The following is a 17,684-nucleotide window of genomic DNA, read 5'->3' as shown; positions in this document are numbered from 1 at the left end:
GGAGCTTTGAGTGATTCTTGTTCAGCCAATGAAGTTTCCACAACTTGTCATGGAATTGAACACATTAAACCCTTTTTTAACAACCCTAACTGATGGTGAGATGAAATCTTATGAAGGTTTGAAGCTTTCCAGCCAATTGGTTCTCAAAGGGGTTCATCTCATGAGGCTTCATCTGAACCCCTGTTGGTCAAAGTGTGGTGTTACACAGGCATACATCTCAACAGTGGGATCTTTCTGAGTTCCCAGAATAACTCTAAAAAATGGATATGAATATTATATACTCTTACAACGAATTACTATTTGCAGTAATAAAACTATAGTAATCTAAGATACTCACAAAAGCACTTGAAGTATGAAGTGACCGCAGCACTGTTGTGACAGGGTTTTTGCATGGAACTTTTGAGCAAAGTATTAAATCCTCATCTTTAATCAGTCGATGCTTTCTACAGATCTGTGAAGGTTTTAATTGTCATTACCAAGGGCATCACTAAAAACTGGTGGGGACAATTTCTCCATATTTAACATCAGCGTAGCAGAAGACAAAAGTTGCCCACCACCTCTGGGTGTTGAACCTCGAGCACCTGCATGAAGAACCAATGACTACCTCTGGACCACCAGGGTATTTTGAAAACTATGAACGCACAACTATACCTATTGCTGTGATTGTGAGTGATTTGAACCTCTATGCAGTATGCACACCAAGAAATGGCATAGCCCCATCTTAGCCCCACCATGAAAAATGATGTTAAAGTAAGCAAATAAAGTAATATCGTCTCGTAAATTAAATTATAAGCAAAACGCTAAATGTTGAGAACTCGGCCTGCGAAAATATACCGATCGTGTCCACAACACATAAACTGATCCTGCTGTAACAACAAGTGCACGTTACTGATGCAATATGGTTGAGAACATTCAGGGTTATGCTAAAGAGGTGTTTCACTGTCAAGGGGGGCCGGTTTCTCAAACTTACCTACCCCACCTTTAAGTAAATGTACTTTGTTACTGTCTACCGCTGTTCATTTTTCAAGATTGAAATGTAAATTTGCCTGACGGTTTCTGCCCCTCTATTCACATGTAGCCTTTCATATGTGATGGTTTCTTCATTCTCGAACTGTTGTGGAGCAGAAGTATAAAGTTGCAGGATTAGTCTCAAGTACCTCAAGATTGTACTTAAGTACAGTGCTTAAGTAAATGAGCTACTATCTACCACTGTTCATTGTTCATTTATTGTGAGTCGCCTCGGATAAAAGCATCAGATGGAAATGTGATTTGCAAGAAGTGGCCATTATTCAGATGGGTGTTTCTGCCCCTCTATTCATAACCTTTCATACGTGAGGTTGGCTTCATTCTCCCATTATCCTCCGTAATCTGCCTAGAACTATTTTAATGTTGTAGCTGTTCAAGGTGGTCATTTTAAAAATGTTTTAAAAATATACTGTTAGTTAAACCAACAATAATGCTAGGGCTGCAACTGACAGTTTCTTTTTTCTTAACGCTGTGTGATGAAAAGGATAAACACAAATACAGTGGCGTAACAAGGTTGTGATTTGCCCGGTGCAAATATTATTTGGGGCCCCCCCCCGATCGCCCCAAACATAAGCGCATGCTGATGCGCTCACACACGCACGGACATACACAACCACTGCTATAATATAGCTTTTGATCTTGGCGTCGGGGGTCTCAATAGCGCCATAGTGTCCCCTGTTGGTTGGGGCCCTTTGGGGAACTGTTGGACCACCACCGGGCCCAGCCAAATCCAGCCTCTCCTCCTGGCTTGCTTGAGAAGAAGGTTGCACAGCCACGGCCACGGATAGAGCTTCACTTGTGGAGCTAGATGGCAATGATGGTGGTGAGGCAGGTGAGCTATCGTTAGCCTCCGGCTCCGGCTGTCGCTGCACTTCAACATTGATAAAGTTAGCGCTCGATGTATGAAAAAAAAAACCTGTCTAATTTTGTCAGTTTAGCTGTTACATCTCCATGTTCTCTCTTGTCCTTTCTCTTTTGAGCGCTGCTCTTGTGCTTTGGTTTGCTGTACATCAGAGATGGAGTACTCGAGTCCTGGACTCGGACTCGAGTGCCGATTTTCGGGACTCGTGACTCGACTCGGACTCGCGCACAGATTGACGCGACTCTGACTTGGACTCGTGAATTCTCGCTCACTATGACTCGGACTTGAACTCGTGAATTCTCGTGTACGATGACTTGGACTCGGACTCAACCTCGTGAATGTTTCCCCCCACGATGACTCGGACTCGACTTGTACATTGACGCTCCGACTTGGACTCGGACTGGAGCAAATTTTCTCTGGAGTCTGATGTCCTCTATCCTGGCATGTGCACCTGTGAGGCGTGTTCATGTACTGGGCCCCGCTATTCCAGTCCAGAGATGTCTAGAGACACACCCTGCATCGTGCTGTATGCTTTCACACATTCTGCTTCCACATTGAAAAAGAGCAGCGCAAAATGCTCGTTATGTGGAAACAATATTGAAGAGAAGGCTCCGTAACACATTACTCTAAGGACCGAGTTCAGACATATAGTCTGTATTGAACACTATCATCAGAGTAACGTGGTCTAATCAATAAATAAAGATTTAGCCGATAACACGAAAGCACATGGCTATAACATGCAGAATGATGTCATTTTGCATGCTAAGTATAGCCATGTGCTTTCTGGGGCTCAATCTTTATCAGTAAACCAATTTCACCGGTAAAGGTTCCTTCAAAATAAGTCCCGATCTTATTACTATCAACAACAAAAAAGTTAGAAATTAAAAAAATATTTTTATTTTATTTCATAACAACACAATTTCCCGATTTTGGATCCACAAAGTACATTTTATTATCTTATACTAACAGAACTACGCCTATATTGCGTACAGCGTCCATAAACTATGGCGCACCCCCCCCCCCCCCAAAAAAATCAAGTTGAACCGCCCCAGCCCCAGTAAAAACCAGAGGTTTATGTGAAATAGTAAAAAAATAAAATAATGGTTTTAGTGTGCAATTATAGGTTTTAATTTTATATTTGTGCTAATTTAAAATAAATCAAACTCCCCAAAAATGTATACAGCTTTTATTAACATTGGAATTTACTGTATAAGCGGCCGCTGGGAGGAGAGCTTTAGAGAGCTCTCTCCTGAAAGATTGAGAGGCTCTGATAACCTCAGCTCAGTGAGGTAAAGGCACACCTTTATATGATCATTATAGTTATAAAAAAATAAGAGAATAGATTTTCATCTATTCTCTTATAGTATAAAATACTATATGACAGTAAAAAAAGTTCTTATTAATAAACAAGAATACAGTTTAAAAGTGGAGTGATTTGTAAAATATCCATTAAAAAAAAAAAATCTGCTTACAGTTCTGTTTTATATGGGGGTTGAAAGCTGCATAGATCTCTTAATGTTGCTCTCAAAGTGCACCAGATTGATGCTTTTAACTTCAATATAAAAAAAAAAAATCTTCCCGGGGGAGCATGCCCCCAGACCCCCCTAGAGGGGATTAGGTCCACCCATCACTTAAATCAAGTTCAAATAGATAGGATACTAAAAACATTTGCACACATCTTGTGTCCATATCTTTCTGTTTGGTGTTCATGCCACAAGCGTGCATGCATGCGCGAGTTATAGTGGACATGGACTCGAACACAGGTAATGATGACTCGGACTCAGACTCGACTCGGACTTGGGTGACTCGGACTTGGACTCTGACTTGGACTCGGACTTGACTACGACTCTCCCTTGGTGACTCGGACTTGGACTCGGACTCGAAGAGTGGTGACTCGAAGAGTGGTGACTCGAGAGTGACTTGGACTCCTGAATTGGTGACTTGACTACAACACTGCTGTGCATTATAAATGCAAGCTATTACATTTTTTACAATGCTGCCGAACTTGCTGCTGCTAGCTACGGTACAGTACAGGCTGATTAAACTGTTCGCTCGTCACGCAAGGTATCACATGACATGAAAGGGAGCAAGGTCATTGGACAGACAAATTACAAATTACTTCAGGTTACTTGGTTACTTTGAATGCCATTGTGGCCCCAATAAATATATATTTAAAAAATATATATAATCTTTTTTAAACGTTTTTTTTTTGCAAGGGCCCCTAGTCGGCTCTGGGCCCCGGTGCGTCCCATGTACCTCCATGGGACCTTATTTCGAAAAAATTATGTATTGAAGTCAATGGAGAGAGAAAGATTATCTTTCGATCCCGTTTGAATTTTGCCACGAATTACACATATGATGTTTGTCAATTTAAAAGATAATTTTGCAAGTAAAAAAAAAAAAGATGTGTCGTAAAACTGTGAAGTAACACATTTGTTTGTGTGAAACGCTCAATGAACTACATCTCTGGTCTCGCAGAACAACACACGTCACCAAGATGGCCGACTACTGTCTTGTCAACAAAACGATTATACCCTCACTATCACCACAATGAAACACGTCCAGAAGAATGTCATGCAAAGCTGCCTGCCTGCCTTCCTTTGATTCTCTCTGAACTGCCTGGTCTTTTTAATGTTTAATGTCAACCATTTGTGCAGATAGCATGAAGTAGAAAAGATCGGCAATCGCCGATGCTAGCGTTAGCATTTCTCCCCCGGGCTTAAATTGTGTATTATAGAATGATCACAACGGTGACAGTAGCCTACTCTTCAAAGGGTTCACGAAATATGACTACTACTGTTACTGTTTAACATTTTGGGTTACTTAATGTTACTTCATATTAAGGCTAATAAAAGTGACAAGGCTGTAATGCTAACTAACGTGCTAGCTACTAGCTAGGTAGCTAACTTGATCCAGCCACTCCTGGTCCTTTCATCAGACGGGAAGCGAAAGAACGACCAAAACCCATTGCTGGTATGATAACAAGCTGGTACTAAGCACACAGGCACCTTGTTAAAGTTATCTTATCTTAGCCAGCGCCATATAGATAGAATCTATCTATCGATCTTAGCTATCTCTTAGTGGAGGAAAACAATTGTGACATCACTTACGCGACTCTGGGATTTGAAGTCTTTCTAGTTGCGTATTTTTCATAGTCTTATATTTCAACAGTTTTACGACAAACTGTGACTTTTTTGACATGGAAATTATTTTTTAAGATTGACAAACATCATAGGCCTATGTGTAATTCATTGCACAATTTAAACGGGATCGAAAGATAAGTTTTCTCTCTCCATTGACTTCAATACATTATTTTTCCGAAATAAGGTCCCATGGACCGGAAGTAGATGGGCGTGACTTCGCCACTCTATACAAATTCTGAAGTTTTTGCCAATCCGACCAGAAATGTAAGAAAACCGTCGATTTTTGGATCTTCAAATAGCCATATCGAGCCCGATCTTCAATTTCCAATGATTTAATGTCATTGTTTACCTGTCTGGCAATTGTAATCGGGCTCTTTCAATATCCAAAAATCCACGGTTTTCTTACATTTCTGATCGGATTGGGCAAAAACTTCAGAATTTGTATTGACCGCCATTCAAATTACAGCTTTTTTTTCCCCAAAAGTGGACGGACGGAGCCGTACTTTTTGCCCAGAAGTGGAGAGTAATGTGTTACTCTCATGTATACAATTAAAATTAAAACAATAAACAAATATAAAAGTTATAATAAAATACAATTACAATTAGAACAACAATTAATAATACATTAAATAATTATAATAAAAAAAGTGATCTAAATTCATTGAAAATGATAATGACAATAAAGAAATGACAAGTAAAAATGCAATGAATAAATAAATGAAATAAAAAAACGATATCAACACATAAACAATGAATCATTAAATAATAATGAATATTGATAACATATTAATCATATTTAAATAAATAATATAAAAAATAATAATTATAAAACAATACTAACAATTATAATAAAAAAAGAAAGAAAAAATCGTACCACCAGGGGAGTGTTATGAGATGTGTGAAGTGTTTTTTTTCTTTGAACATGCTTCAGACTGAGGTTAGGACGGCCTACCTCATTAGCATACGGACACAGAAATACAGAAATACAGAAATGTAAGCGAACATAAATGTAGAAATATATTAAAGATATATAATAACTTTTATGTATTTATTTATACATTCATTTTTTTCCCCATATTTGTTTATGCATTTCCAAAAGTATTTATTCGTCCATTTATTTATTCCTGTATTTAATTCCGTATTTATTTATTTATTCATGTTTTTATTCATACAATTATTTATACTTTTATTTATTTATACTTTTGTCATGTTTCGTCCTCCATATCAGTGAGTGTCTGAGCTCTTAATCCCATCGTGGCATCCATGCCGTCTACAGGAGGAGTAATGTGTTCAACCGATCTGAAGCACAGGAACAAGTGCTGTTTCTCGCTTGAGGCCAGGAAAAGGCTAGTCACTGTGACCTTTTTACCTGTGCTAGACTCTGGTGATTTGATGTATATGAATGCACCTGCCAATTGCCTGGTCAAGTTAGATGCTGCGTATCACAGTGCACTGAGATTTGTGACCAACTGTAAAGCATTAACACATCACTGTACCCTGTATACAAGGGCTGGTTTGCTTTCACTAACTGTACGGAGGCTCAGTCACTGGTACCTTTTTATATACAAAGCCATGTTAGGGAAACTTCCATCTTATATCTGCTCCCTGATCTCACGGAAAATTGTAAGTGGCTACTGCCTGAGATCGAATGCTGTTGTTTTATTAAATGTGCCAACTACTAGGACTGTCTTAGGAAAGACAGCTTTTAGATGCGCAGCTCCACTGTCATGGAATAGTCTTCAAATTAAATGGAAACTGAACAATCTGGTGCCACTAAATGTTTTTAAAGCTCGGTTGGATGCTACTCAATCGGAAGCTATTGGTACCTGTTTATGTGGATAATTATGTAAATGATGCTGTATGATGTCCTTTTGTTGTTCTATTTATGTTTTTATGTTTCATGTGGAACTACTTGAGCAGGTCTCCCTTGAAAAAGAGATCAATGATCTCAATGGGATTCATCTGTATAAATAAAGGTTTGAAATGAAATGAAGCACTACCTCACGTGGTATCGAGGGGCAGCGAGGCTCGTTTGTCATCGATGACGTCACTGCCTTAAAACGATACAAGCCTCGATGCCATGCTCGATACACGTTTCACCAAAAACTTCCTGTATTACTAGAACCACGCTCCGAAGCCTCGGCGCAGTATTTAAAATCACTACCTTACCCCTTAGATCTCTCTCAATATGTTTGTGTGTACAATGTGTACAGCAGTTTAGACTCAGTTAAATCCCAGGGGACACACAGCACATGTGAGTAATTAACCCTCAACACCACACAGAGGCAGCATTGCATTTTACATCCCTGACTTGTTTCACAGAGCATTGTGTAGAAAACCTTGCTTGCACTTTATGATACTGGAGTTCCACTGTGGATTAAGAACTGTTTTATTATTGAGGGGAAGTATAGCCTACATATATTTTGGCTTCATATTACTTTTTTTAAAAACAACATTTTTAACTAGATACAATACTTATTTGGGGTGAAATTTACGTATATACACTGAAAAAAAGAACACATTGGATTTACTCAATTCAATTGTGGACATTTGTTGCACACAAATAATTTGCTTTGGCAGCAACCTATAGAATTGTTTTAAATCAACACAAACGATTTATGTCCAATCAACGCAATTACTTTGTGTTGATTCAAAGTTATTGAAATGTGTTTCAATAAAGTAAATTAAACACTTTCATCATTTTACTCCAACCCATTTTGATCACTTTATTCAAACACAATTCAATCCCTTTTATTCCAACACTATTTGATCACATAACTCTAGCAATATTTGTTATTTTAATATTCCCATGTCTATTACATGTTTTCAGAATTGTAATTTTTTTTGTTATACATTATATTTATAAATATAATTTTATGTAAATATGAAACAGATTTTAAAAGTAAACATAACCCACTTTTTTTGCATTGAAAACGATTAGAAAGTTTTGTTTCAAGACCTTTATTCAAGAACCTGGAGATTAAATAATCACTCAAGTCTTTCCAAAACTAATCTCCAATTTGAGAAGTACAAATATTAAAAAGGACCTTACATATCGTTTAGCAATTTCGTTACAACAACAACAACGTAAACAAAAAAACAATATATATATATATATATATATAAATAAAGCATCCCCTGCTTTTTATAAGGCATCAATAACTGCGATGGTGGGAGAACCAGCCACACCACTCAGTCCAGGAATGTAGACTCTGCATCTCAACTACAAGAACAGTGTAGGAACAGCGAGCCGTGAACATGGACAGTGAACATGGACAGTGAGCTCTCTTCACTCGTGCATTTTCCTCTTCAAGTTTTGGGCCTTTCTTGAAAGGTCAGATGCATCCACCTCCATTATAAGCTTCTGAATAACTTCTAAGGTGTTGCGGAGCTTCAACGGGTAATTCATGTTTAGGGCATACATGAGTCCAAACAGCATTACAGCTGCAAGAGCCACATTCTCCAGATCCTGAAGCACCACCACACCCTCGAGGATAACTCCGACATCAGAATAGTCACTGCTGGGAGTCTCTCTGGCAACATAGATCCCCACTGTTGTTTCTTCTACCTCACGTAGTGTGTTGGCCTCAGTCATGTCCTGGTGGAAGACAAATTATTTCTTTAAGGATAAGATTTTTTTTACTCGGACCTCATTAAGACACAATTTGCTTATTTGACTCTACTGTGGCACTACACTAATTAGCACAATGCTTGCGAAGAAGAATACCTGGTTTGTTTTCACCTGTGGGTTTCACCAGCCTGGCTAACAGATTGTAGGTTGTACATTAAATTGAGTGAATGGTAATTATTATTGGTAATATATATATCAGCGACTTTAAAAAGAGGAGAAGGTTGGAGAGAATAAACAGGTGAAATGAAATGACACCAAATGCTGGAGACTAATGAGCAAAGCATTAGGTACTACTCCTGATTCATAATTCACCCTATGTGATGTAATATAAGCCCCACAGGTGGAAGATACTGCAGCCTGAGGAGGATAGAGCTGTCCTTAAGACTATTGCATTAGTATTTGAATGTGTTTCTGGAATCAGAAGAACACAAATCATGATAGACCATGTTAATTCTAACAAAACCAATTATAATATCAATTTCAGGAAGACAGCTAAGTAACATGTCTGGTAATATGGTCTGGTATATCTGGTCAAATGAGGTTCTTTTAACTGAGGCTATTTTTCTTCTTAAAAACATGTTCAAACTAACTTCTTTTTTGTATGTGGATTACTACTTTAGCACACACTCACCATGTACTCCTTCACCAGATCCTCAGGATCCTCATTGAGGTAGATGCAGAGTCCTTTAATGAGGCACTCCCTGTCAGCATCGATGTCTTCCTTAAGGATTAAAACAAAGAATATAGGGACATTTTAATCAAATTGAACCTATGGAGTGGTCACATTTTGGGATAATTTACCATTGTAATTGATTTTAGACTGACCTAATGCCAAAAAGGAAATATTATATATATACACACACACACACACACACACACACATATCTACACATATACACACAGTTAAAAAGTTCTTACCGTCATCATGGCAGCCATGTCTTTTAACTTCTTGCCCTGCTGCCCCGATTTTTTCGAGAACACCCTCAGCAGACTTGCGGAGTGTAGGTCAAGCTGTGACAGGAACCTTGACTGTAGAGCCATAGTTGTAATCCGCTTGAACTCTGCGTTAACCTGAAAAAAAAATGAAACCATTTTTTAACAACACGGCCCACTGACATACACACATTTGTTTCATTAAACTTACAGCTGCCAATCACATAACTGTATGCACTATGCATGTTTGCTCAGCATTTGATTTCGGCTATGGAATATTGGGTGTGAATGCTGAAAGCATTTTGCTCTACCGAGATGTAATCCAGCTTGACGCGATCTGATATATTTTAGACAAACTTATTTTTTTAGGCGGCTTTGATGTAGTGCTAACTTATACAATCATATTCGCCACAGTAGATACGAGATTTGGACCTGAAAATCGCCAATAATATGTTTGTGAATGTGTGACGAATCTGATGACAGAGGCAGACCACAACTGTTGTGTTCGGTAAACACAACATGTGGAAACCAGTTAGTCTGAAAACCAGTAGGGACATGACACCAGCAGTATGTGCTGTGTGTTTCTGTTCTCAAGGAGGTTTAATAAGAACTTGTGCTAAACAAAACTTGCAGTCATTTTAATTTATGACGTTATCACGGTATTTTTCCTTTTAACTCTAGGCCCAAATTCCTCGCTAAATAAATGTTCCTCCTCCTCAATCCTATTTTTTTCGGCCCCCGGGATGACGGACATCCTTAAACTCAAGCCCTACTCATCTGCTTCAATCATGTTCCCACTTTTTCAAATATTCCTACTACTTCACCTTCTTCTTACACATTTAACCCAGCAATGCAGTGAAGCATCAGCTTTTCAACATCCAGCATTCATTTGCACCTACTTCTGAACAACATCGTAATGGGGCCAAGCTTTACTCTAACAGTTGTATATACCATCTACAGCACAAAAAGTTACACCATTATCTTTGTACTCACCTCCATTACACCAAAGAGAGCTGGCCATCTCTCTTGTACATCACTGGTCATGGGAACATCACTAATGACTTCTTGTCTTCTCAATGCAAATGTTTTCTCCATTTTAGCCTTAACTGTCTCTCTGTTATTACGCTTCTTGTAATCTGAAAGGAGTTCAACCTTCATCTTCTCCAAGGACTGGGCGCATTCTCCAAGTGGAAAGTCAGGGCAGTAGGCCACTTCACCCCTCTTTGGTTTCTTAACTTTAAAAGCAGGAGAACGTTTCCCTTCTGGTTTATGTTTCAAAGTATTTACACATACTTCAGGACATCCCACTTTCCGGAGATGTGTGCGGTAGTTGGACAACTTGTATTTGAGACTAGTCTTCCATCCCCCATAGCCAGAGGCTGAGCCTTTTTCTTGTAAACATGGATGCTTCATGACGAGCGCCTCTGCAACTTGGTCAAACTCCCTGTCCGTGGCGTAGACTTTGTGCTTAACTACCTCCTGAATCAACCCCTCTAGTATATCAGACTTGAGCTTTGAATCAGGGATCAACAGTGTCCCTTCTTATCTGAGAACTCTGTGGGCCTTTTCAAGCTTAATCTCTGCATCATACGAAAAACGGGGAACATGGAACACACCTGGCCATGAAGACCGTGAAGAAGTGGACTCTGGAGATGTGAGAATCCCGGTGCTGTCGCCTAGAGAAGATGTGGTGTCATCAGGATGACTGGTTGGTGGAAAGGAGCAACTGTCCACACATTGATCTGCATCAGCATTGAGAGGTCTGCATGATGTGTATATGACCTTGACTGTAGCTTTGTCTTGTATTTCTCCCATGGAAGTTAAGTTCATAAATTCATCGCCAAAAAGCGTGTCCATGAACTGCAGCCGAAAGGGTTCCTTTACATTACACTGAGTCTTTATCTCATTCTCCAGTTCATTCACAGTTGAAGGCAGGCCAGCAGAAATCACCACCCTCTGACAGCTGTCAGCCCCTAGGATTACTCTGAGAACAGCTGATGTCATCATGGTCTTTCTTCACCGTCTGTTAGGAAAGAGAGTATATAAACAATAAAAGGTTTAGAATTAGTTTTATTTCAAGTACATGGGGCTTGGTAGAAGAGTGAATGCTTGTCATTTTTTAAAAGGGTTCATTGTGAAGAACAATAACAATGTTATTGGACCAATGTATAGGGTTGGGTACTGTTCACATTTGAACCCATAGATATAAACAATAGATGGCTCACCCATGCTGCTGGCCAATGGAGACCGACGTTGCAACATGGCCGCCATCTTGCTGCAGTCAGCTCGCTCATTCATAACATTATGGTTTACTATTTAAATAACCATAGTTTGCTCAATTTTCAAACGGGTTGGTTTGTTATAAACATCAAAGATGTAGTTATGGTACTGCATACTTATAATTATGAATTTTTTTTCAACATGTCTTGTTGTCTCCTGTATCATAGCCATGCTAATAACGTTTATAATAAACCAAACCGTTTGTAAATCAGTCAAGATTTCAGCGAGTTAAGAGTATTTTTGTGCAGATCACTCACCTTACAACAGTAGCTGGTGACTGCAGCAAGATGGCGGCCGGTGAGCTACGCTGGAAAATCTCCCATGAGCCATCTATTGTTTATATATATATGTGTTTGAACCGATACCAGTACCCAACGGTACCTATTCTCGGTACTTTAGTCTGTACCTGCCCAAGCAGTGTTTAATTTGTTGCTTTACCTCAGACACAGATTGATCTCTTCAAGGTCACCATCCGCACACATCCAACCAGATAGGCGGCCAAGGGATACTCATCGACCAGTTCACAGACTTCCACAAGAGCAAGTTCTCGTTACGGAGATGGAGTCACCTCAAAGGCTCTGTAGTGCTCACTATACCATCCACACAGCAGTTTCAAGACAAAAAACACTCTCTGATGCAAAATGCATATTTGATGGATTTCCCCAAATTCGGGCAAGCCACCTTCCGACTCATGGACAACTACCATACCTGTCCTGTAGTTTATTCCCTTGCTCCAAACATTTTTTGCAAGGTGTATTTCAGATATGTCAGGATCTTTCTGTTTAAAAGCTTGAACTAGCTCCTCCTTCAAAACATCTAAGGGGACAGAAGATACATCTGAGACATCCAGCATTTGTTTATCAATACTTGGAGACGACAAGTGGTAGCCAATCATAAACTGATGTTTCACAGCCAGAGATAGGGGCACGCTTTTAAAGCAACTGGTGTGTTTGATTATGTTTTTAAAGAAACTGTGCTTTGCCTCAAACCTCATAGTCCAAAGTCCCACAAGAGGCCCAAAAAACCTTATTAGTTGTGGGTAATGTTCTATGTAGTGGTGTTTGGGACGCAGTCTATTGTTAGGAAAAACCTCTTGATACCTTTGTCTATGGTCTGAAATTTTGCTCTCAAGGTATGCAATAGACTCGTCGTTGTGAACTGGGGAAACCACAAGCTCAACAATCTGTTTTAGGTCCAACAAGACCTACCATGCTGGATCATGCTCAGGAATCTTAGGCCCAATTATAAATGGGAGCAATCTTAACAAGCACCAGTTTTCATGGGCATTACCACCTATGGTTTTCCTGTGTGAGAGATTTTGTGGCAAAATATGAGGCTTATTTGTTTTGTCTGTCCACTTGTATGGGAAATGTAGAATGGAATTGTTAATATCTTCCAAGGTTATGTACTTCTTTGAGATTAGAAATGTTAGACAATGTGCTATTTCAACAGGCACAATGCCTTCAAAAAGATCGTGGGCAATGTCAGGAGGGTAGCCACTGATGACATTAAAATGAGAAAGCGCTTTAGTCAAAGGACAAGCTCTTTTAACTCCAAAACAGCTGCTGCCACTATCTAGGGCTGTTCTGACATGAGTGTCATGTATTTCTTTTGTTCTGAGGCTGAAAGTTCCTGCTCTAACTTCATTTGATGCAATGTCTGAAGCTGTTGCAGTACAAAAACGACAAAAATAGGTGCCTGAAAAATTCTCAACAAAACCCGCTAATCCATGAGCTCCTAAATTGTCTGCAGCAATAGTTTGAACTGTACCTTTGAGCGATGTTCCCAGTTGTGCGACAAAAATTCCATCAACTTCCAAAGACCTGAGATCACGTAGAAGTGGCTCTAAAACCTTGTCATAGCCATAGGTCTTAACATTGTCTGTTTTGCACAAAATAGCTAAGTAAATGGAGGACAAAGAGGAATGAGACCCTGGGGGTAGGTTACTCAGCACCCAGTACACAGCACAAAGTTTGTGGGTTTTACGGGAGGTGCCAAGAGGGTTACAGACCTCAAAGTCATCAACATACAAACCAATAGATACCCTTAACTCTTGACCTGACAATAAACTGTTTTGCTTACAATGCAGACCATCCCTGAAACACTTGTACACAATTTCTTTTGCTGTCTCTGTTTCCCTTTGCGTTTTGTGACTACAAACTAACTTGTCCACAATATCTTTCCTATTCAACAGCACCTGTAGAGATTCAAGAATGGGGACATACTGGAAGGTTTTCTTCTCTTTAGCATCCAAAATACATTCAACTGGTTCAACAATATTAAAGTTTGCCTTGTAATACTGCTTACGTTGATATGTAGAACTCAAAGGACCACCCTTCTCTATGGCTTTATTTATAGGATTCCCAGTGCACAGAGAAGTGGTTATTTCCTCTATGATAGCTCTGTCAACCTGGAGTTTGTGCTTCTGAAAAATATCAACTAGAACGCCATCAGTGTGGGAACTCGAGAGAGAGCTAGTTAAGTTGTGAAGCTCTAGCAAAAAATCATTGATTGCTGTGCTTGGTACATGGGTTAAATGTTCCAACTTTAACAAAGCTGCTGCAAAAGTTTGTTCAATTACATTTGGAAGGTCATTCGGGGCATAAACACTGCAATCTGGTTGTGCATCAGAGTATGCCTCACCTATTTCATCATCTGAAGTATTTTGCGCAGATTCCAGAGAAACAAAGGTGGTTGATGTCACAATTTCTGGTTTAAAATCTGTAATTGAATAATAAGTATGTTTTCTGCTCCAGTGGGATTTAAATGTTCCGTAGATATTTGTTTGAAAGTTGCAATCTAAAAACATGCAAGTTACAACCTCATTTTTGTTAAGGTGTGCATTAATGTGAGCCCAGTAATACCTTTCCGAGACAAGATCCTTACAAGGACATAACTGGCACCTAAATATACAGCTCTTGGATTGATGACTGGTTTTAGTCACATGAAATCTATTCAAATGAATTAAAAGCGCATTCCACGTTTTAAAAGTGCAGGGGCAGCTTACATATACACAAGGAAAACGATTATTATTCCCATAATATCTATGTTTCACTCGATAATGTTTTAATATTTGGGACCTACTTGGTAAAACTGAGGGGCAGGCCTTACAACGCCACATTCACAGCAACATTCTGGCAAACTTGCAGCACCATTCACTGCAAAAGACAAATGGAAACAAAGAAGGATTAATGTCTAATGAGAACATTCTGACAAAAATGTAGGACAAGCTGTCAAAATGAAATAACAAACATCAATCAATAATAAAATGGGGAAGGTCTAAGTAACAGTAGTGACACAACTGTTTATAAAAAGCATTTCAAAAAGTATGACACATCACACAATGGCCAATCACACCGAGTGGGACAGGGTTAAACCAAAATACAATTGTATTCTCACCACATCAATTTGAGCCCACAGTAAAAGCGCCGACTCCAGACACGCACAGAGTTCGCGTTTCAATCTGCTGCAACAAAGAGCAACACAAAAAACACTTATACAATGCAAAACAGTATTTCTATAGACAAAAATTGTAAATACTCTAGTCTACACATACGGGAAGTAGGGGTTCTGGAGGTGCTGCAGCACCCCCTGTTGGTGAATGGTGTACATTTTTTAATGGTTACTATTATGTTCATGTTACTGTTGAAATCTCTCCCCACTTTTGGCCTCACCCCCTAAGTAAAATGACTTCCCACGGCTATGACTCTACAGGTCAACAGATTATGTTATTTTGAGGGATGATGCCAATCTTTTTTATAGCAGATCAACAAATAGCCAATATACATGTCTGCATCTGAAAATGTAAATGACACCATTGCTCCCTTCAATGTACATGTATATATACGGCTGGGTACCTACCGAAATAATCTGGTACCAAGTAGTATCGACTTCTCAAGTCAAAGGATACCTATCCTTATCATAATAATCACTGCTACATGGGGCACTGGGAAAGTCAGATGATGTCAGTCTGCATAATAATTAACCATGTGCTGCATAATAATTAGCCATGTGCTTCTGGTAACTAGAGCATATAGCCTGTCTGTATCCCCTAGAATGACGCACAAACATATATGCCCTAAAGCTGATGCACCGGACTGCTAACCATGCTAAGCCGTTAGCCCTTAAGTAGCCGTTAGCCCCGTTAGTACCTGTTAACTGTGTTCGTTATTCTCCCGACCAGGAGAGAAGCTTTAAAATAGGAGACTAAATGGAGTCTCTGTGAAAGTTCAATTGGGTACTTTAATTTAAAAAGGCGCGGGTTGGTCACAAGCATGATATTGTTCAGTCAGACAAACAGCTGTGATCTGGCTCTCCTCAATAGGGAAGAGAAGAGAATAGATCTCTCCTCCGGTGCTGTTTATATATCCTCTGCTGGCTCCTCCCCGCCAGCCGGCTCACCTCGTCTCCAATGTCCGTTATTGCATTTAAACAGAGGATAGGTTCTTTTCACATTCAATATATGCTTAACACGCCGTTTCTCCTCATATTCTCTTTCATCACTTTTCATTTAACACATTCTAAACGCTGTAATCAATACTCTAAACAATACTTCTCGGCTCGTTTGGTTTCCGGTCATTCCGGATGTTGTCACATGCTACTCTCGTCTGTAAACAATAATGTATTCAAATAAACTGTACCTTCATTTAATATTCAGCATGGTAGTACCTCAACATCTACAGTTGTAGTGTTAAATCAGTAGGCTTCGGTTTGCACCACTCCATATCATTTCGCTACTAAATTCACCTCTTTAGGAAATCGTATATTAGCCACATGCTAAATGCTAACCGGAGATGAAGGATTTTCAGAATAAAAGCTTAACTGCTTGTGCACAAGAATTTCTGGTTTTTCAGTATAAAAGAGCATTAAAACTGACGGCATGTTTAAACTACATTTCCCCATTAAAACATTGATTTTAATTTCTAACATACCCCAATCAGGTTTTAAGGGTAGCCTACTGGTATCATAATTCTGATAAACGATACCCACACTTCTAATCCTGTTATTTACAGATAAAATACATACTCACCACAGAACTTGAGCCACAGCAGAGGCACTACGGTCGTCTGACGGCAATCTACAGCAGCAATCTGCAGCAGCAACAACAGCATTGACATTAAAAAAGTATTGCCGTTTTTCCCTTGCTAAAATTTAGCATAACTTTGGAGCGTGGCTTGGTTAAAAAGTGAGCGCCCCAGCCTCTTAATTAAAAGACAGTAATGTAAACTCGTACTGCTCGTTGACCAAAGCTTTCGTTTGAAAGCTAACGTTAATCCTAATGCGACGTTAGCTAACAATGGCTAAATTAACAGATAGCATTAAGTAACTACGAACCAACACCTTGCGGCGGGCCCCACCCGCCATTTTCAAAGAGGAAACGTAGCACATGGTAATTCAACAGCACGAGAGCAAATAACTTCATGACAGTTCATTAACTTATGTTGGTGACTTTCAATGCATTATATTACATATAGTTACGCATTAACTAATATTCCAATGTATTCCAACCATCCATACTTACCGATCCAAGCTGGGTAATGGCGGGACAGAGCTGCCTTCCTTGCTGCTGTCTTCTTCCACAAAGAAATGCATTGCGCGATTTCGCGGGGTATATTGCGGTGGAATTGATACATTTATTTGATTGACTCATTTTATCCCAACATGACCTAAACAAGTTCATGTACTCTCTCCACATAAAATGTAGATTCTACTCAATACTATTACATTTTGCTTCGGAACATGAGGCAATTGTATAACATTCACACAATAGGCTTGGATAAATCCAACAGATGGCCAGTCCCCCTTTTTT

At 39.3% G+C, this 17,684-nt stretch overlaps 1 protein-coding gene across 8 annotated transcripts; it reads right to left on the bottom strand.

Moving 5' to 3' along the window:
* Positions 1 to 7,976: 7,976 nt before the first annotated feature.
* On the bottom strand, positions 7,977 to 17,684 carry LOC307042475 (uncharacterized protein). 8 transcript variants are annotated; one of them, XM_079686354.1, is made up of 8 exons: positions 17,397 to 17,655; positions 16,905 to 16,965; positions 15,275 to 15,341; positions 12,314 to 15,033; positions 11,212 to 11,618; positions 9,581 to 9,733; positions 9,294 to 9,383; positions 7,977 to 8,629 (listed from the first exon to the last, which is right to left on the bottom strand). In XM_079686354.1, the coding sequence occupies exons 6-8, from the start codon at positions 9,701 to 9,703 to the stop codon at positions 8,321 to 8,323; spliced, it is 522 nt and encodes a 173-aa protein (XP_079542480.1). In that variant the 5' UTR covers positions 9,704 to 9,733; positions 11,212 to 11,618; positions 12,314 to 15,033; positions 15,275 to 15,341; positions 16,905 to 16,965; positions 17,397 to 17,655; the 3' UTR covers positions 7,977 to 8,320. The 8 variants fall into 8 exon arrangements, 3 of the variants coding, with proteins under 3 accessions (XP_079542480.1, XP_079542478.1, XP_079542479.1); XM_079686352.1 differs by having other exon boundaries at positions 10,589 to 11,618; positions 17,397 to 17,650; XM_079686353.1 differs by having other exon boundaries at positions 10,589 to 11,618; positions 14,960 to 15,033; positions 17,397 to 17,650.

The sequence above is a fragment of the Notothenia rossii genome (genome assembly GCF_949606895.1).
Source record: "Notothenia rossii genome assembly, chromosome: 1".
NCBI classification, from domain to species: domain Eukaryota; kingdom Metazoa; phylum Chordata; class Actinopteri; order Perciformes; family Nototheniidae; genus Notothenia; species Notothenia rossii.
This window is presented reverse-complemented; position numbering and strand designations above follow the sequence as displayed.

Bases quoted from the DNA above. Each gene is read 5' to 3' on its own strand.
- LOC307042475 (XM_079686352.1), bottom strand. From the start codon at position 11,008: ATGAAGCATCCATGTTTACAAGAAAAAGGCTCAGCCTCTGGCTATGGG. The intron at 9,734-10,588 runs GTGAGTACAAAG...TTTTTTTTTCAG, and splicing joins CTCTCTTTGGTGTAATGGAG to GTTAACGCAGAGTTCAAGCG. The intron at 9,384-9,580 runs GTAAGAACTTTT...TTAATCCTTAAG, and splicing joins ACATGGCTGCCATGATGACG to GAAGACATCGATGCTGACAG.